The sequence below is a fragment of the Panthera onca genome, chromosome A2 (genome assembly GCF_046562875.1).
Source record: "Panthera onca isolate mPanOnc1 chromosome A2, mPanOnc1 haplotype 2, whole genome shotgun sequence".
Lineage (NCBI taxonomy): Eukaryota > Metazoa > Chordata > Mammalia > Carnivora > Felidae > Panthera > Panthera onca.
Window position 1 is genome coordinate 140567788 of NC_138340.1, and position 21684 is coordinate 140589471.

At 37.2% G+C, this 21684-nt stretch overlaps 1 protein-coding gene and 1 long non-coding RNA gene across 3 annotated transcripts in view; one reads left to right on the plus strand and one right to left on the minus strand.

Moving 5' to 3' along the window:
• IQUB (IQ motif and ubiquitin domain containing) overlaps positions 1 to 16459 on the minus strand; it is a 232323-nt gene extending 215864 nt beyond the window's left edge. For both annotated transcript variants that reach the window (XR_013552896.2, XM_078440009.2), the window contains exons 1-6: positions 16367 to 16459; positions 11539 to 11966; positions 8528 to 8662; positions 5387 to 5548; positions 5127 to 5299; positions 4427 to 4582 (exon numbers count right to left, since the gene is read on the minus strand). Coding sequence is in view for 1 of the 2 variants with exons in the window: in XM_078440009.2 (XP_078296135.1) it covers positions 4427 to 4582; positions 5127 to 5299; positions 5387 to 5548; positions 8528 to 8662; positions 11539 to 11962 (1050 nt within the window). In the remaining variant the exon portion in view is untranslated. The remainder of the gene's footprint in view (positions 1 to 4426; positions 4583 to 5126; positions 5300 to 5386; positions 5549 to 8527; positions 8663 to 11538; positions 11967 to 16366) is intronic.
• Positions 16460 to 16511: 52 nt separating this feature from the next.
• Positions 16512 to 21182, plus strand: LOC144614766 (uncharacterized). Its single transcript, XR_013552898.2, has 3 exons — positions 16512 to 16833; positions 20006 to 20664; positions 21033 to 21182. It is a non-coding gene; the product is annotated as an uncharacterized LOC144614766 (long non-coding RNA).
• The last annotated feature ends 502 nt before the right edge of the window (positions 21183 to 21684 follow it).

Consider the following 21684-nt stretch of genomic DNA (forward strand, 5'->3'; position numbering starts at 1 on the left):
AGAAAGCCCTACCTATTCACATATCCCAGGCTGCCTGAAGCCTTGTGCAGAAGAAATGCAAGAAGAAAACCCAGCAGAAAGTAAAAGCCAGGATGATCATAAACTAAACTTGTCTGAACTTCCAATGCATCCTCCAAACACATGGATCCATTAGTGAGAGTGGAAGCTTTACTAGCTCAAGGAATTTGAGCACAGCCTTTGATCAATCATTACCTAACCATTAAGCTATGTTAAACCAGGGGCAACCCTTAGGAAGCCAGACTTACAAGAAGAAAAACAACAACATTTCTTTTGAGCAGAGAAATCAATGGCGATATACTGTGATAGAGACAAACTCTAAAGCAGGTTTCAGCAATGGCACTGTTGATATTTTGGACCAGATACCCAGCTGCTACAGTGGGGTTGGAGTTTCCTACGCGTTATAGGATGTTTGGCACGATACTTGTCCTCTACCATTAAATGACACTAGCACCCTCACCCTCAGGTCATAATCAAAAATATCTCCAGACAATGTAAATGTTGCCTGGGGAGCAAAATCACTCCCAGTTGAGAACCACTGCTCTAATTAATTAATCCAGACAAATCACTAAACAAATATAAGACAGATATAACATCAATCCCTGGAGTAAACAGGGACAGGATACAGAGTTGCTACAATGTTACTTAAAATGTCTAGTTTTCAACAACAACAACAACAAAATTATGAGAGCAAAAAGAAGACAGTATGACCAATTTAGAATGAAAAAATATACCAATCAATAGAAACTGCCTCTGAGGGGTCTATGATGTTGGACTTACAAAGATTTCAAAGCAGGTATGATAAACATGTTCAAAGAACTAAAGGGAATAAAGTTTAAAAGTTAAAAGAAAGTAAGGTGGCAATGATTCATAAAATAGAGAATATCAGTAAAAAGAAAATTAGTAAAAAGAAATTATTATCAGTTAAATATTATTTATCAGTAAAAATTATTATCAGTAAAAAGAAATTATTTAAAAAAGAGAACCAAATGAAAATTTTGGGATTTTAATTAAATTAAAACCTATTGGACAGGCTCAAAAACAGATCTGAATAATATAATAATTTTTATAATAATAAAAATGATAAATGTGATGATACATAATTAGAAATTATCTGTCCTAAGGGGATGGGAAAAAAATAAGGTAAATGAACAGAGATATTCAGGATACCATCAAGCAAACAAGCATACACAAGATATACTAAAGGGAGCTCTTTAGACTGAAAGGAAATGACACTAGATATTAATTTTAGCCCAAATGAAGAAATAAATAGCCCCAGAAAAGATAATTATATAGGTAAATATCAAGGACTATATATATCTTCTTTTCTACAATTAACTTATTTTTTTTAATTTTTTAAAAAAATGTTTATTTATTTTTGAGAAAGAGAAAGAGAGTGCAAGCAGGGGAGGGGCAGAGAGAGAGGGAGACACAGAATCCGAAGCAGGTTCCAGGCTCTGAGCTGTCAGCACAGAACCCGAGGCAGGGCTTGAACCCATAAACCGCAAGATCATGACCTGAGCTTAAGTAAGATGCTTAAATGAGCCACCCAGGATCTCCTAGGATTAACTTATTTAAAAGACAACTGCATAAAACAGTTAATTACAAAAGGATTTGTAGAGCTTAACATATACAAAGAATATATAAATTTGTAGAACAGTGATAGCACAAAGGAGAAGGGATGAAATTGCAGGGTTTTTTGTAATGTTTATTTATTTTTGAGACAGAAAGAGACAGAGCATGAACGGGGGAGGATCAGAGAGAGAGGGACACACAGAATCCGAAGCAGGCTCCAGGCTCTGAGCTGTCAGCTTAGAGCCCAACATGGGGCTCGAACTCAAGGACCATGAGATCATGACCTGAGCTGAAGTCGGACGCTTAACCGACTGAGCCACTCAGGCGCCCCTGAAATTGAAGTTTTATTAGAGCAAAGTTTCAGTATTTTATTGGATTTTAGTTAGTATTACTGTCAAGTATATTGTTATAAACTGAGATGTATATTGTAATCCCTAAATTACACTAGAGCAACCACTTAGGAAATAACTCGAAAAAAAAATAATTTTAAAAAACAACAAAGCAATAATAAAGAAGAGAACCCAATTAAAAATGGGAAAGGATCTGAATATACATTTCTCTTAAGAATACAGACAAGTTGCTAACAAGCACATAAAAAGATATTCAGTATCATTAGTCATCATGGTGTATAGATCAAAACCAAATGAGCTGTCCCTTCACACTTTATTAGAGCGGCTATAATGAAAAAAACAGACAATAACAAGTGTTGATGAGGATGTGAAGATATTAGAATCCTTGTATACTTCTGGTGGGACATAAAATGGTGTAGTTGCTTTGGAAAACAGTCTGACAGTTCCTTAAAATGGTTAAACATCTATATTCACCATATGATACAAGTTATACTCCTAGACATATACCCCGGGAGAAATGAAAACATATGTCCACATAAAAATTAGTACATAAATGTTTATGGAAGCTTTATTCCTAATGGTCAATAAGTGGAAACAGCCCAAATGTCCATCAACCAGTAAACAGACAAAGAAAATACAGTATATACACTGGCATAGATACAGTAGGTATATCCAGTTGAGTACCTATAATGGAATATTATTCTACAGTATAAAGGAATGAAATATTGATGCCTGTTACAACATGGATAAGCCATGAAAACATTATGCTACGTTTAAAAATAGCCAATCACAAAATACGGCATATTGTGGGGTGCCTGGGTGGCTCAGTCAGTTGAGCATCTGACTTCGGCTCAGGTCATGATCTCACAGTTTATGAGTTCAAGCCCCGCATCAGGCTCTGTGCTGACAGTTCAGCGTCTGCTTCAGATTCTGTATCTCCCTCTCTCTGCTCCTCCCCTGTTCACACTGTCTGTCTCCATCTCTCTCAAAAATAAACATTAAAAACATTTATTCAATGCTGCATATTGTATGATTCCCTGTATATGAAATATCCAGAATAGGCAAATCAATACAGGCAGAAAGTAGATCAGTGGTTTCCTAAGACAGAAAATAGGGATTGACAGCTATTGGGTCCAGGATTTTTTTTCCAGGATGATGAAAATGTTCTAAAGTTGATTGTTGTAACAGTTGTATAACTCTGCTTATATAGTAAAAATGATTGAATTGCACATTTTTTAAAGTATATATTATACTAACAGTAAAGGTTTTAAATAAAAAAAAGAATTAAAATGGTACATTAGAAAATACCTATTTAACATAAAAGAAGACAGTAAGGAAGAAGAAAGAATAAGAGAGACAAATGACATACAGAAAACAAATAGCAAATGGCTGATATAATCCAACCTTATCAATAATTAAACTAAATATAAATGTTTTAAACACTCCAATCACAAGGTGGAGATGATCAGAATAGATAAAAAGACAAGATCCAATTATATGCTGTCTACAAGAGATACACACTAGATTCAGACTCAAATAGATTGAAAGTAAAAGGACAGAAAAAGACAATGCAAACGTAACATAAAAAAGTTGGAGCGGCAATTATATCAATATCAGAGAAAACAGACTTTAAGTATGCTTTTGGTTTCAATTACTCTGGAAAGCTCCCTAGGGATAAAGGGATAAAGGAGTTAAGGTTAAGGGACAGAGATGGACAAAACTAATAATAGCCAAACATAACACACAAAACCCCTGGGAATCCCTAAGGGAAAGGAAGGGATTAGGAGCATTTAGAATTCTTGTTCCTTTTACGGGGGCCAGCGGGGGGGGGATTGGGGGAGGATGTGGAGATAAAAACTGCTTTTAATACCAGTAAAACATGATTCTGACTGATAAATATTCTCTCCTTGACCAAACTCTAATCAGGCATTTTTTCAACTAGGCCTCAACTTTTGGGCTTCTATGTTCATCTCTGCATTGTTCAATTTTAGCAAAATCCTGGTAAGTAAGTTTAACCAGAATCCCCACCCTCATATGTGATTATCCTCAATATTTGATCAGGTTCCTCATCTTCCTTCATATCCAACAGATGATGCCTAATCACTCTGGCCTGCCTTCAGCAAAAATCCCCTTAGAATGGGTTAGCCAGGATCTCCCATTTCCTTTCATGTTTTCATAGTAATTTCCCTTCCATTGACCCCTACCCTACTCCTTGGCTATAAATTTCCAGTTTTCCCAGTTTTTGTATTTGGGGTTGAGCCCAATCTCTCTTCCCTACTACAAAACTCCAAGGAGTAGCCCCTCTTGAAAAAGTTTGCCTTACCATCTTTAATATGTGTTATGAATAATTTTTTCTTTAACAACACTCACGTAGGTGTTCTTCGTAAACTAGTGTGGAATACAGAAACACAGGCAGACACACACAGAACAACTGGCTTATATACTTCAGTTTTAAAATTCACTCATGATAAAAGTTATCTTACCGCCTGTAATCTTTGAGCATGGTATTCTGCTGCTGAAAAATATTTTCCTGGTGTTACCAGTTTATCAGTCATATTTGATACATACACCCCAATTTTAGTCATCTGTGTGGATGTTGTATTTGTAGTTTGCTGGAGCTTTTTTCTCTGAAAAACTGTCTAAAATAAAAACATAAATATTTAAATATCCACTATATACACATATGAGTAAAGAGCACATTTTTCTGTTTAGTAAATTTTCTGTTATTATTTTAATTGCCATATAATTCCTTGATTTTAATTTTTTTAAGTTTTTATTTAAATTCTAGTTAACATACAATGTAATATTAGTTCCAGATGTACCATATAGTGATTCAACACTTCCATACATCACCCAGTGTTCCTCACAAGTGTACTCCTAATCCCCATGGCCCATTCAACCTATCCCCCCACCCACCTCCCTCTGATCACCATCAGTTTGTTATCTATAGTTAAGAGTCTGTTTTTTGGTTTGCGTCTCTCTCTCTTTTTTCCCCCTCTTTGCTTCTTTGTTTGTTAAATTCCACATATGAGTGAAACCATATAGCATTTGTCTTTTCTCTGACAGACTTATTTCACTTAGCATACCCACATCGTTGCAAATGGGGAAGACTTTAGACAGGTATACAGAACATTTGTTGATTCTGCAGTTTCAAAAATCTCCATAGGAAAATAAAAATCTTACCTGGGTATCCCTACAAAATGCATAGTCTTTTTTGGTAATCTTTTTAGGTACAGTTTGTGTTCCAGCATTGTGATATTCTATTCCTGTTATTCTATGTCTGAATCCACCAAGAAATGGTTTGTGAAAGTCAGATTTTATAATCTCAACAGCTACGTCCTGGTACTGAGCAATGCCTAAGGAGGTAAAAACCAAGACTGAATGAAAGTTCACCTACAAAGGGACTCTAAAATACTTTATCTAAAAGACATCAAATAACTAACCAGTTTGTACTGTGACAGTTATGATGTGAGAGGCATCACTTAATCCATCTACTCTTTTGATTGGAAATAGATCTGGATCTGTAGAAAAGATTTCCACTTGTACAATATCCTGTGGCTTAACTCCATGTTGTAGTAGGGTCTCATTATTTTTAAGGATTATTCCTAAAAAATGACATGAAACCATAAGAAGTGTATGACAAAGAAATAACTATATGTACTCATTTTAAGGGGATCAAAAACATCAAAGATGATTCTATGAACACATATAGTTTAATTACTTAATAGAATATTGATGATGTCCACCCCTTACTATAATGTTAGTACAGAAAACTCCACAATGGGAAAAGTTAAGATGCAAGAATTCCACATTATAAATAAAGCTATAACTCTCACAGGATTTCTTATCAGAAACACAAATATATAATAAGCATGCAACTCTATAGATATTTTAAAGTAAAAACATATTCTATGAGTAAAATCGTATTCTAAACATTGATTCTCTAAAAAAAATCACAATGTGTGTAAGCACAGGACATATCTAATTCAGGGAAAATTTGATTATTGTAATACCCACTCCTGTCTCCAATGCAGAAAAGCATATACTCAGAGTTCCAGAGAATCCTTCTCTTTCTGTTTCTATAATCAGGAACTCATATTAGTAAATTCATGGAAAAGTAGAGTTAAGCTTCAGCTTTGTGCTGGAAAAATTGTACACCACTATATTTTTATGTTATTTTGTATCTTTTTTACTTCTATCCCCCTTCATTGGTTTATTCTATAAATTGACTCCAATTTTATTTCTCTATTTTAAGGAATACAAAAATATGTGTAATCTTATTGGCTGCTGTTTTGATAGAATATATATGACTCTTCCAATGAATGGTCATCCTAAATTACAATTGGGAATTTGAACATAGCAAAGGTTTTGTTACATTAATTCTTAGAAATACATCAGATACCACCAGTCTATTTTTGCTATGTTTAAGAAAGTATAAAGATCCTTGAGTTTCAATTCCACACCCCAAATTCTTAACTTAGAAAATTAACATGAATGTTATACGGGCTTTGTAATAGGTTGAATAATGGCCCCAGAATATATCCATGTCCTAATCCCCAGAACCAATGAATGTTACCTTATATGGCAAAGATGACTGCAAATTTTATTAAGTTAAAATTTTTGAAATCGGGAGATTATCCTGGATTATCTAAGTGTGTTCTAAATGTAATCACAAATGCCTTTACAGAGGAAGGAAGGGAGATTTGACTATAGAGAAGATGATAAGACAGAAGCAGAGAGAGATTTGAAGATGTTCTTCTGCTTGCTTTAGATGGAGGAAGGGGCCACAAGCCAATGAATGCAAGGTATACAACTCTAGAAGTGGAAAAGACAAGGGAGCAGATTGTCCCCAGAACCTCCAGAGGGAGAACAGCCCTGCCTGTATGTCAGCTTCATGTGAGTGAAACTGATCCAGGATTTCTGGCCTCCAGAGCAATAAATCATGTGTTGCTTTAAGTTACTAAGCTTGTGGTTGTTATAACAGCTATAGAAAACGAATATAGATTCCCAGAGCCTTCTTCTCTTCATTCCTCTAGTTTGTATAGTAGGCTTAGTCCCAATTTGAACTCCAATTCTAGTACTAGGAGAAGCACCTGTCTTAGAGGGCGATTGACACAGAATCAAGCTCTTTAATTATCATGGCTGACATAACCCTGTTACCCAGTGGTGATGCCTGGCACTTACACATAAAGAAGAAGGGTCATGAAGTGCAAAGAACAAAGATTAGTCTCAGGTACCACTAGTTAGCTACTCCAGTCTCAAAGTGCTCTCTCTTCTCCAGTTTTGAACTTCACCTTGTATATAATGCCAAACAATTTCCAATTCCCTTTTTGGAGTCATACCTATATTTAAGTTCAGACTCTAACAATCATTAGCTATGTGAATTTATGCTAGTTTCCCAAGCTTTAGTTTCCTTCTTTCAAAAAAAAAAGTTAATAATACCTACGTCAAAGTGTTGTTATGTGGGTTTAATGATAATGTGATAATATAGGCAAAACATTTTATAGGACTAGTACACAATATGTGCTCAATAAATTAACTATCATGATTGTTATTACTAATAAGTTTAAATTTTAGTATTGTTTCCCTAACCAACCTTAATAATCAGTTATTTGAATACATGAACATCTTAGTATTACAGCACATTCATTATAATAGTTTTCTAAAAATAATTTTGAAATTGAACTGATTATTTTCTCTGATTTGACAAGGAGGAACTTAACAGGTGTGGCTTAATCCTTTTTAGTATTTAGGATTTTCCCACACACAAAAAATGTTCTTATTTCCCTGGAAACTTTTTGGTGGCATCTTTTTAAGTTAGTACCAAAACTTTTAAAATGAAAATATTAGGATCTGTGCAGACATATTCTATAGAAACATTTATTTAACTATCATGGTTTTACTAATTATATCACAGTTACAAAGACTAAATCCTCCCATGACACAAAGCTACTATAAAGTGGGCTGTCCAATATTGCCCACAAAATATAAGTAAACTTGAACATCAGGGAATGTGAATTCACCTTACTGTATAAGGACTGACAGATAAATCATTTTCAGTCCTCTTCTTATTTTATACATGCTCATCCTTATCTACTTCTTTCAACCTCATTGCCTCCTACTCACCACACAGCATCTACTTCCAGCCACTCTAAACTTCTTACCACTTCCCTGAAGTCCCAGGTTTTCTCACCTCTTTGGGACTCAGCTCACGTATTGTCACTTTTATTAAATGAAGCTTTCTAGAACCTCCCGGTTTCCTTCCTCTCTGTTCTCACAGCTTTTTGAGCATATCTCCATTAAAACATTTGCACATTATGTGGTTAACCATTGCATATATCATCTTTCTGACTAGTCTGTAAACCGACAAAGTTTTGTTTCATGTTTCTCTACATCTTCAGTTCTTAGCAAAGTATTTAGAACAAGTATGTACTCAATAAAAATGAGTTGAATGAATGTATAATCACAATATAATGTTCAAATAGTAAATATCAAGATATTTCATTTAACAAATTAAAGATCTTGTTTACCTACACATTAAAACTAAAGAAGTCTTGATAAGTTTTATTCGCTTCCAAGCTTACCTGAATATCTCATCTGCAGTACGTTAGATGGGATACTTAATACGTATGAAAAATGATCCTTGAGGTACTTTACAATGGAGTCTATTTTAAAAGGCATTATAATTTCCTGGCCCACAGGAAAAAGTACAACTTTTACTGTAGATAAAAAGAGAAAAGAAAGAATCATAGTCAAAAGCAAAGGTCAGCAACCCAGTGCATAAGCAGATAGAAAATTATGGGACAATTTTTAACCACACAGAATGCAGGTTGCCTCTGCCATGTTCCCCCACTGTACCTCCATGATAAGAGTTACTTTTCAAATGCTATGAGAAGTGACATTCAGTTTTGGTTTTGAAAATTAACTCAGAATCTCAAGAATTAGCATCAGTAGTCAATACCTGCTCCCCCAAATCTAGCTTCAAAGTTCAGATCATTATTCCAGTCTCTGCTATGAGGATCAATGCACTTTCAGGATTACCTCTTTGCTCAAAATACCACAAGAAATAAGAAAGAAATAAAGCTAAACTACTTTTAAAGATTTCCAATATCTGGTGTTATACTGGTATTATTTGGTACTAATTTGGTATTGGTATCTGGTATTACATTACTCAGATATAAACACAGGAGCATCTCAGAAACTCAAGCATTTCTGTGTACTGAGTATTGGAAGGGGAGACCCTAAGACCTAGAGGGTGTCCCTGAACTTATGAATGTGCATACTTTGATTACACATTGATAGCATGCATTAGTAAATCAGTGATTATTCATGAAGTTAAGAAAAGTCAATAAAGAAATTTTCAAAAAGAAAGTGTCTAATACTAAGTCCATTCCTCTTCCCATAATTTTTTAAATGTGTATTTATTTTGAGAGAGAGAGAGAGAGCAAGTGAGCAGAGGAGGTACAGACAGAGGGAAAGAGAATCTCAAGCAGACTCCACACTGTCAGTGCAGAGCCCAATGTGAGACTCGAACTCGCAAACCACAAGATCATGACCTGAGCTGAAACCAAGAGTCGGGCGCCTGACTGACTGAGCTGCCCAGGTGCCCCATTCTTCCTCGCATAATTGATTTATGTCTATATTGCCAAAATGCAAGGCAGGAAATCACTGTTCATTACAAACATCTAGAATAACTGCACACAAATCTACTTTTCACAAAAATGGACATTATACGGTTCATTACACATTCTATAAAATAAGAAATCAAGACACATGTTGATAACAAAAAAACTGTTCACAAATTATAGGAGGGAAACATAGTATTTAAAAGCTGATTATACTGGGGTAAACGTTCTTCTTTTACATCTATAGACTTTAAATTATAATGGAGAAGATGTAATAAGTAAGTTGGAGGGTAGAGTGCACACTGTAGGCCAAAAAAGTTTTGTATACTTCTAGATGCCTGACACATGACAATTTTCATAAAGCTAAATGAGACATTTATTAATAATCTCAGAATGAAGGGCGCCTGGGTGACTCAGTCGGTTGAGCGTCCGACTTCAGCTCAGGTCATGATTTCATGGTACGTGGGTTCGAGCCCCACGTCAGGCTCTGTGCTGACAGCTCAGAGTCTGGAGCCTGCTCCAGATTCGGCATATCCCTCTCTCTCTGCTCCTCCCCCACTGATACTCTGTCTCTCAATCTCTCAAAAATAAACATTAAAAAAAATTTTTTTTTAAATCTCAGAATGAAATTTAACTAGGTATTGTCAATGTTAAGGTTGAGATTGTTAAAACTTGTTTTCACAGCTATCAACAAAGAAAACACTTTCACAGATATTATCAGAAGGCTATTTTAGCTGTTTTATGGATTCAAAATTCTATGGTTAATATATTTTAAAATTTTCATAGCAGTGACTTCCTAAGCTTTGGGAAGGAGTGGTATGTGAAGGAATTTGTGAGTCTCAGGAAGTACAGGACCAAGACAACTTTATCTTAATCACCATGTGTTTGTTAAAAGCTAAAGTATCAGGAAATCACAGAAATATCAAAAAATAGAGCCCAGGGGTGCCTGGCTAGCTCAGCTGGTAGGGCATGCGACTCTTGATTTCAGGGTTATGAGTTCGAGACCCACGTTGGGCATACAGATTACTTTAAAAAATAAATAAACAAACAAATGGAGCCTAAATTTATTGTGAATAATGAAACTGAAGGATAACAGCTTCAGTTACGTATAATTGGGCTTGGTTACTTTCTTCTCCTTCCTCCTTCTCATTTACTTGTATTGACGTGCCACACAAGGGTACTCTGCCCCCACTGGATTCAAAAGCTACATTTTACCAGCCAAACTAAGCTGCTATTTAATTGTTAAACGATAGCCCATGTTCTTCACCCTATGGATGAACAATTTCAAAACTTATGGACAAGAGAGAGGAGGAGCAATCAGTGAGTCACCCAACTAGGATGGTTCTATGTGCAGCCCCCTTCTTGCCACCCCACTTTGGCTTTGTTACTAACCACGTAGTAATGACTCCTACATGGCATCAACATAATGCCTTTAAAATTAACCTATAATGCAAGACAACGACAGTTTTTCTGAAGCTAAATATAAAGTTAACACTAAACAGAAGCCTAGAATTATGTAAAAGTAACAAGATGTGAGGAATGACCACTAGAGATGGAACTAGGCTCTCTGGAGTCAAGTCCCATTCCAACTCTTTCTTGCCAGCTATGAAGAATCAATTCCAAAGAGGCATGTCAAAGAATTACAGTTATACTCAACAATTTGTCCACCATTTTCCAAGGTCCCTAAACATTTAAAAAACCTACTTCACTTAGGAAAAACAGATCAGCATCAACTTAAAGTTTAATAGTGCTCATCTATTTAGGGAAAATAGTATCCTGCACAATAGAGAAGCTTCACACATAATTAGCAATGCAGTGGCAGTAGCTACAGAAGTTTTGTGGATAAGGGAAAGGGATAGAGAAAGTATGTAATATCACATATAAAACAAAACTTAAACAAAAAACAAATTTAGAAAAGTAAACATTCTTCGACATGAGGTACAGAATATCCTATCTTCCCTAGGTAATACCTGTTGCTAAGGAATCTTTCATTGATGTTTTCAGAGATTCCTTTATGGCCTGTATTTTATTCAGAAGTGTCAGAGATCCAGAATACCCTCTGGCTGGCAGCATTGCATTATCATATTCAGTTCGATAGTGCTTTGGAGAATGTCTTGGAGAATATGAAGCATGTTTGGGCAACATAACCTCTCCCACAGGTTGTTCTTCGTCGTTTGGTTCCAGGCTTGGTAACCTCTGGCTACTTTCCTCCTCAGCATGTGTGCCATGGCCCTCACCAGACAGTGCTACTTCAGATTCATTATCTTCAGTTTGATCGGACTCCGGAAGCTCTTCTGAGGGAACCGGAATATTGATAGTCTCAAAAGCATCATCATTTTCTTCTGATGCATTAACAGTATTCTGAGCAACAAATTCTTCTTTCTGATCAGACATTTTCCTGAACCAAGAAACATAAATACATTTATTACACATAAAAATTTCTATACCAAATATCAAATTCATTGCTGGTATACATAGTGCAATGTTGCTCATTATTTTTTAAAAATACTGATTATTTTAGCAATGGCATCAGGTAAAAACACTGGTGAATTTTTAATAAAAACAACACAGAAAGTAAAAATTACACCAAAAGAGGACCTCAAAGCACAATAAATTTGAGAAAGATCTACTGTCAAGAACATATTTAAAAATATTTTAAAACCTATTGTCACCTCTTCCTTAGTCAATGAACAACGCCTTGTGAAAGGACTTATTTGAATAGTTTTTTTTTTTTCTAAACACAACCTAACACAGGATTTATGCTTCTGAGACTACAATTGATTAGAAGCTCCAAGGATTCTGCCGGCTCCACAGCAACTGTACCCCAGATAGTAAACACTCTTTGTGGTAGCTTTGCTCTCACAAATCGTAGCAGAGGTCTCCAATGACCTCTGTTCCCCAGAACAAACATATCAACAAACTGTGGGAGGATCTTGGAGCTGGCTAGGGCCTGAGCTACAGCAACCAAGAGCTTTGGCTTGGGAGACAGTATGACAGCATCCAGGAGCTTGGGCCCAGGGTGGGCTAGGGCAGCCAACAGCCAGGCTGCAGGGGCAGGAGCTGAATCAGAGCAGTGAAGAGCCAGCAGAGCAGGAAGCCTACCTTAAAAAGCTGGCAGCCAGGAAGGAAGGGTGGAAGGGAGGATGGAAGGGAGGATGGGAGAAGTGGCCCAGCAGGGGGCAGACTAGAACTTGGACCAGTAGTGAGATGGGAAAGTTGTGTTGAGGGCTAACACGTTAAGCACAAATCCTTATATAGAAAAAAAATAACGTTAGTCAGTGAAGTTCTCTGTCTACTAGGTGACAAATTTCCAAAAGTATGGAATATCTGGAATAAAAATATATACTTATGGAATTCAATGAACATAGCATTAGAGTTCAAGAGAGAATTATTAATGAACTAGAAGATAAATAAAAAGATTTTATATAGAATGCTGTAAAGAGATAAGGAGATGAAAAGTATGAGATTAAGGGCCATGCAAAAGAGAAAAAGAAAGTCTAGCCTATTTTACTGGTAAGTAGATCTTACCGTGAGCTGAGAATGGTTTTGTACTTGAAAATAAAAAACAACGAAGAATATGCAACAGAGATTGCACGTGGCCTGAGAAGCCCTTTTCAGAAAGAGTCTGCCAGCCCCTGATCTAGTATAGGTCACATTGGAATCCCAGAGAAAACAAAAAGATGGAAGAGAGAAGATATTTTTAAAGGTAGTGGCTGAGAATTTCACAAAGCTGATAAAAAATATGGATCCAAAGACCCAAGAAGCATAACATAAATATGCACTTAACAGGGCAAGTAAACACAATTCAAAGCCATATATGTTGTAATTACATTACAGAATAACAAAGAGAAGGTCTGGAAAGCATACAGTGATAAAGTACATATCATCTACGGTTTTGAATTACATTAATTTGTTAACATTAATACAAAGGAGAAAAGTAAACTCACTGTAGATTTCTCATCAGAAATATAGAAGTCACGGCAACGATGGACTAATTAAAAGAAGAGAACTATCAACATAAAACTGTGCACTTAGCAAAATTATCTTTTGAAACACTTAACAAATAAGTTACCACCAAGATATCTACTCTAAGGACTTGTAAAGGATACATTTGATGGAGGAAAATGGGCTCAACCGAAGTCCAAAGTGCAAAAGGAGAGGTGAACAAATAAATTATAAACATATGGGTAAACCCCAAACAAATACTGTCAACACAAAATAACAGAAAATTGAAATATTAGACAATAGTAATATGTAATTAGGAAGGGAAAGATGAGCATGAACTGTTCTCAAATCCTTATACTATTTACAAAACTGAGGGATATGATATTCTTAACCCTAGACTTTGTTAAATTAAATATGCATAGGTGAATTTCAAGTACAACCAATAAAAGAGCTGAGATAAAGGTTTAAAATTCCAAAACAATAAAGAGAAAAAGTGAAATGAGAAAAAAAAAAACTGAACAAAAGCTCAATTTTTAAAACATTCAAGAAACTTCTTTAGGCTCTCACTTACAAAAAAAAAAAATCTTCCTTTTGGTTATTTTCTCCCATAATGGGGCATAATGGCCTGATTAGAAAGAGTCTCATAAGGAAGCCCTGATTCCTGGCAAACATAGTCCTCCCATTCCTTCGGAGAGGCTGAGGTAATGCTTTTGTCTCCGTCTGGTGGGTCATCCTCCCCCTGCTAAAATGGCCAAGATGTCCTCTTCTAAAACAGCAATAACAACAAAATCAAGAACTTTTGCTCTTCTAAAAACACACCTAGAAGAATAAAAAGACAAACCATAGCCCGGGGGGCAATTTTTTACAAAGCTCATATCTGATCAAGGACTTGTAGCCAGAATATATAGAGAACTCTCAAAACTCAACAAGAAAAGAATAGTAGTTTAAAAATGAGTAAAATATTTAAACAGGCAAGTCAACAAAGAATATCCTTCAGAATAAGTGGGGTCAAGACTAGAGCGGCACAGGAGCAATGCAGCACCCGCGCTGTGCTATAGTTGCAGGTGCACCTAAAAATAGATGACTCCTAAGTCTGGGACCCAGTTGCCTCATTCTAGCCCTGGCCTGAGAACAAGCACGTGAGAAGATGCTCAATGTCATTCGTTATTAAAGAAATGGAACTTCAAATATATATATATTTTTAGCCCAACAATAGCAAGCGCTAGTGAGTATGAAGACAAGCGGACTTCTTACACCTTGATGGTGGAAACGAAAATTGTATGGCACTTAAAATAACTGTCAGTTTTCTTATAAAATTAAATATATGCTTATCATATGACCCAGCAATCTGTGTCCTTTACCCAGAAGGAATGAAAAACTACACACCTACAAAATCTGTATATAAAAGTCTATAAATGCTTTATTCTTTTTTGATTTTTTAAATGTTTACTTTTGGGAGAAAGAGACAGTGCGTGAGCAAGAGAGGGGCAGAGAGAGAGCGGGGGGGGGGGGGGGGGGGAGGGGAGAGACACAGAATCCAAAGCAGGCTCCAGGCTCCGAGCTCCAAGCTGTCAGCACAGAGTCTGACATGGGGCTGGAATCCACAAACCATGAGATCATGAGCTGACCTGAAGTCAGATACTTAACCGACTGAGCCACCCAGGCGCCCCATAAAGGCTTTATTCTTAATCACCAAAGACTGGAAACAACACAAATGTTCCTTAGTTGAGGCATGGCTGCACATAGGAGACACTCATAAAATGGAATACTACTCATCAATAAAAAAAGGAATAAACTATTGGTACAACATGGGCAAATCTCAAATGAACTATGCTAAGCCAATTCTAAAAGCTACATACTTTACGATTCAATTAAGTAAAAAAGCAAAGCTGTTGGTTTACAACCTCTAGAGTTCCCTGGGGTTAAATCCGAAACTGAGCCCCATACATGGAACGCAAGGAGAAACCAAAGAAAGAGGCAGCATTCCAGAATGGTAGGTGGCAAGTTTAATAAGCAAGGGAACTTACAAACAAGGCTTATCTTTGGCAGCTGCAAGACAGCAGATCTCTGGACCCACCAGCCAGAATCTTAAAGAGTTTATACAGGACCTTTACTGGGTTCGGTCAGGAATCCAGTCCAGATGGTCTCAATAACACACTACTGTCTCAAGGCCGGGTCCTTGAAGCATAAAACAGATTTTCACTGCACATTCTTTTTACTGTTTGAACTTCTTATCACTTTTACCTTTACCTACTCAAACGTAAATGTTTTCATCTTTAAAAAAATTGTCCAAAGTAGTCCCTATGATGATTGCATACAAAAATGTCCCCCTTTCACTTACAGTTTGCATGATTTCACTGATATATGTAGAATGTTGATGGAACCAGTAAGGCTGGGATCCAGTTTTGCCTTCTACCAAATAAACCTGTTTAATTTTTACGTTTTTTAAGAGGTACAGCAAAGACCGTGGGTGGAGAGGAGAGTGCCAAGGAGGAAAGCATGAAAGCCCTCTATTTAGAAAAGACTCAAAATGGTCCCCATGGATGCCTACCTACTACTACTACTACCGTGATAAGCACTCCGGGTGGAAGATGAGGTACACCTCCCGCCTTGCTGCTGCTGCTTCCGAATCCCAAACCTGGGATCCAGAGCCAGAAAAGGAACTAAGAAAGATGGGATGCTTTGCACGGTTTCTGAAGCAAAGGTGGAACAGTGTCCAGCCGCCAAGCAGTCCCCAGAGCCCTGGAGGGATCAGCGCCCCGTACAAAGTTCTGGGAGTTCAGCGCCTGTCACCGGTTCAAGGCCGGTCTGAGGGTGGGGCCAAGGGAGGGCAGCCAGAACCTGTCCTCCTACCTGACTCAGAAAAGCAGCTACTTGGGTCGCATAGGTTTCTCAAAAATCTCTCAGAGGAAGCAGCGTCCGCACCCGCCACATTCTGTGTTGCCGGCCATATCCTAGCAACGGCCCCGGCGCCACCTCCTCCCGCCCCGCCCCGCTCACGCGAGAAGAGGCGGTGCCCGCGCTGGAAAGTAAAGCGGGGGAGGGAAGGAGAGGGGCGGAGCTAGGGGCGAGGGGCGGGAGGGGGGGTGTGGCGAAGGGAGGAGCTGGACCTGAAGCGGGTCCTGAACCGGATCTGAGCGTGACCTGGGCGGGATCGGGGGCGAGGAGGAGAAAGCTGGCGGCAGGGTGTTTCTGTGCTGGGTACCTACGTCCTAAAGTGAATCGGCCGCTACCCTCCAGACTCTCACTTAAACTTGCGGCAGGGCACAGTTCTCCGAACCAAAAGCTGAAAGCAGTTTGGCTTATAGATCTAAAAAATGGTATGTAATATATTATGTGTAATGTAATTATATGTAAATATAAAGTGAGAGTGAAGACCTTGACAAGAGAAGATTGTTGTACACAGTGTGTGCCTGCTTGCCTTTGTAAATATTAGAACTTGGCTCTTAGCTTCCTGGTAGCCAAAGAGAAAAGGGAGACAGGAGCTATTCTTTTAAGTCAGGAGAAGCAAAGCTTTGGTTAATCACGGAATTATAAAGGTTTTTTCTATCACTGTAAATTCTTTAAATTAAGAAGGTTTTTAAAGCAGCACATGTTATTGGGAAAGGATCAATTATATTCCTGTTGCAAATGTTGTGACAGATATTACGTAGCTTCATAATAATAGCTAATACTTAAGTATTTTGTTACTAAGCACTTCACATATATTTCTAATTTAATCCTTACAAGGTTTTTATTAAAGAGGAATTATGATTAGCCTCGTTTTACTTAATGAGGAAACTAAGGCTCAGAGAGGTTTAGTGGGCAGCCAGGATTAAACCCAGTCTGATTCCAGACCTCAATTTTAAACGACTATTCTATGTTGTCTAACACACTTTGATAGTTAAAAGGCACGTAAGGTTGATTAAATTAAAATTTTTGTCGTAGATAGTAAAAGTCCATTCTTCATTCATAATGTTCAATGTCTTCAGTCCTTTATACCGTTCCACTGAAATTACATTCTCATGCCCCCAATAACTTCTTAATGTCCAGTGTCATTTTTCTCAATGTCTTCATCCCATTTTATGACAGTTTCTTACTAGAACAATATAAAATATGTATTATATTCTCAAATATAGTCAGCTTTAATAATGGTTTTAAATAAAAGCAAATTTGTTTAAATCACTTCATGATTCCACATATTCACAAAGAGCTGAGAAAAGAGGGGGAAGCATTCATATAACCCCTAGGGTTAGTCTCTCATGGGTAAACCAGGTGTGATTGGAGATATGTAAACTTCTTCCACTCTTCTATAGCCATCTCCAAAATCATAGTGTATCTTAAATTTTACTAGTAACGAGAATTCCATTGGTTTTAAACACTCACTGTGCTGGCTCTCTTTAAAATTTATCATGCACTGTCCTGCTTGTGAGGTGTAGGCATAGAGGCAGGAGATGGAGGAAGGAAAACCTGGTGATAGAAAACTTGAAGTACTTCACAGTGTTAAATGTGACTTGATACCCACGATACGTTCATATTTTATTTATACTTTGCTGTGGAGATGATCTTACACAACTGTCTTAAAATATATGAGCCTAACTTAAATTGGTGGGTTTCTGAGTTAGTCTTTACAGGTGGGAGTGGTTATTACACATCAAAATCACACACATACACACACATGCACATACATACATACATATACATACACACACAAATATACACACAAACATATAGTTGTTTGGTTCTACAAAATAAATGTAAATGCAGGCTGAAAACAACCACTAGGAAAAAGAATCTCAATTCTGAAAGTGGAAAAGTAATTTTTAAAATTTCATTTTACATTTTACTTTTCACAATAAACTTATGCATTTTCTCAGGAGTTATTGCTCAAAATGACTTAACTTTATTTCTCATGAAACATCCATCTTTTCTTATCTCAGTATTTATTTATACAATAGACAGATCTTTTAATGTGCTTTTTTTTTTTTTATGTTTATTTATTTTTTAGAGAAAGAGTGTGAGCAGGGGAGGGGCGCAGAGAGGGAAACACAGAATCTGAAGCAAGCCTTGGGCTCTGAACCGCCAGCACAGAGCCCGAAATGGGGCTTGAACTCACGAACTGTGAGATCACAAACTGTGAGATCAGCTGAAGTCAACACTTAACCGACTGAGCCACCCAGGTGCCCCTCATGTGCTTTTATTTTTACAAAGATGCCACCTACTGGCTGTATGAAATCAAACATTTCAAAGTATTTCTCATTGTTTACTCCAGGCCAAAATGTATTTTGATATAAATGAATGTATTAGAAAAATATATTAGAAGAATTTAGAAAACCAAGGACCTGAAAATTATGCTTTTAGAAATTATTTATATGGATTAAGTTTGGATCATACCTCTGTGAGCTTGTTAAGAAACTATATATATGCTTTTTTTTTTCTGAAAACTTTTTTCTGAAACTTTAAGGGACAAATGTGTTTGAATTCAGATTTTGCAGATTTTTGAAAGGTAATATGAGCATATGCTGTATGTTCTGTAACACTGTCAGTAGGTCTGGGGAAGTAGTCCAGAATCAAATACATTAAATCTGTGACAAAAATATATTCACATTCACATTAAAGTGAGATAAAGACCAATTCAGGTCAGCTTTTGCTTCCAAATGAATTATGAACATTCTTGAAGTCTGGTACTTAGGTAGGGATTGTAGATCTGTTTTACCCTGAGAAAAGGAATCAGCCCTCCAGTGATAGAAAAAGAGAGTAAAATGAAACATTGTTATAAAACAGTAATGTTTATCTTTAGAAATGCATAAAATGTTCATCCGGAAGCAAGCAAACAAACAAACATGATATTCGAAGATCATGAGAAATCTCCTGCCCTATGGTTATGGAAGCATGTGTTGAAATGGCATCATCCTCAGCTCAGATCCCTTGAGTGACTCTTTCGAGAACTGTCAGCCCTCATTAGACCTGTAATATGAGCAAGAAACAAACTTCTGTTGTTAAGACATTAGGATTTAGGGGTAGCCTATTCTAATTCACTATTTTTCTCAATCGTTAGCTACTTTCCTTCACTAACTAGAGTTTTGGTTTATTGCCTCTAAATAAACACTTTTAAATAAACTTCTCCGGTCCCCATCAATAACTCAAATCACACATCACATTCCCACTTTGATTTTTTGTGAATTCTATTAAAAATAAGCCTCTTGATCCTCCTCTAAACCAAACGTCTACCTTTTCATTTACTTTGTTCTCAAAAAGGTAGTATTACTATTATTGTAGCATGGGCAGCAATCCCGTTAGTTAAGTACTGAGTTTTAAAGAATATTCTACCCTCAGTTGGAAAATACTCATGGTATGTTCAGCGATTTGCTACTTTACCCTAGACCGCACAACACACTTGCATAGGAGTGTTTATGTAACCACGGAGGCTGGGAGGAAAAGGCAAAGGTTGGTATTAGCCTGTATGTGGGAATTTTCTTATACAGAACATTGTTGATTTCCTCCCTTTGACAGAGAAAACATGAGGGTAGCATCTGTCTTCCAGTGACTGGAGCCTGATGTAAAGAACTGGGAAGAGGCGTACAAACTCTGATGTCTGCTCTTGCAGTTGGAGCACGTGTGAAGGAAGGTCCTGCAAGACCTGAAGACCTTAGCTTCTGAGAACAGTGGAACTGATCTCTTAGACTTCATGGGAGAGTTCCTGGATAAACAGAACACAGACTATCTGGAATACCATCCTGGTGGGCAGAAGGAATTAGAAGAGCTGGCCCAAAGGGTATCTGTTTGAAAAGCCTGCTAAAGCATCAGGTAGAGACAAGTTCCGAGGGCAACACAGCAAGCCTTCCCATTGTAGTAGGTCCCAAAGTCAGCTACCTAAGAATCTTGATCTCCATTTGACAGAAGACTGCTTTCACTTTTGTCTAGTATCCTCGTTGTGCTTGAAAATAAATCCGCTTTGCAGCGAAAAGCTCAATTAGCTTCACTCCTGTAACTGCACTTTAGGATTAGAAAAGGAAATGACAAAGATAAACTCCTTTTCTTCCATCCCCCCAATTCTGAGGGGGGTAGGGGCGCAGGGAGTAGAGTAACAGATAATGAAGAAACACAATGAAACCTGAGTCCTGGTGGCTCACAATGGCTGCCACTGCTGACATCCTGTCATTTCTATTCAGGTAAGACTACTTTTCCAACTTCTGGGGTAGAAAGGAAGGCAGCCCTCAAAACTGAGCCTTCCTTACTCCAGTGGGCGCCACATACCCTGTTTGCCCGTGACAGTCATAGTTTATTCCTGTTACCTTATGGAATTTTTTTCTTTTAGAGAGAGAGAACATGAGTGGGGGAGAGAGACAGAGAGAGAGAGACAGAGAGAGACAAGAGTATTAAGCAGGCTCCACGTTCAGCATGGAGCCCAATGCAGGTCTTGATCCCACAACCCTGGAATCATGACCTGAGCCAAAATCAAGAGTCGGATGCTCAACCGAGCTACCCCGGAACCCCATCCTTATGAAAGTATTAACACTTCTCTCAAAATCATTTACAGGCTGAATGAAAAATTATACGGTCATCCTAGATGTAAATCATTTCCATCCCAAAGGAAAGAATGGGAGAAATTTGAATATTCTGCGCTCAGTACCCAGATAGAAGAAAGGGGGCATCAACTTTGCTGCCATCTTTTTGTTTGCAAGGCTCAAACTGATAAGCTTCTTTTTCTTTTGAAGTGTGTGGTGTATGATTAATCTGAATGAAATATGAGAAGCCTAGGGAGATTTGAAATAGGCCATTCTGAAAATTACTAAAATTAGTCTAGAAGCCACTCAGCAACACTGAAGATCTTTAAATAGAATTATTTGTAAAGTGATCAGGAAAGCTTAATCTGGAAGTTTATAGGAGTAAAAAACTATCACGTTCAGTAAGGTTCTCTGAGCAGTTGGAATGGCAGTTAGTAAATGTAAAAATAAACATGAATGTAAAAAATGTAAAAATAAACATAGCCATGCCTTTTAAATACCTACCCCATTAACATGATCTACCTATAATCCATATGAAGATTTTTGCACAAAATGAAATCCAGTTTACTACCTCTGTTCCTACTTATTCTGTATAGTTACTTTGACAAAACAAGTCAAGTAAGCAGGATGGAGCCTGTTTTGGTACAGTCCACATAGTACAGGCAGGAGTAACAACCCAAGAAT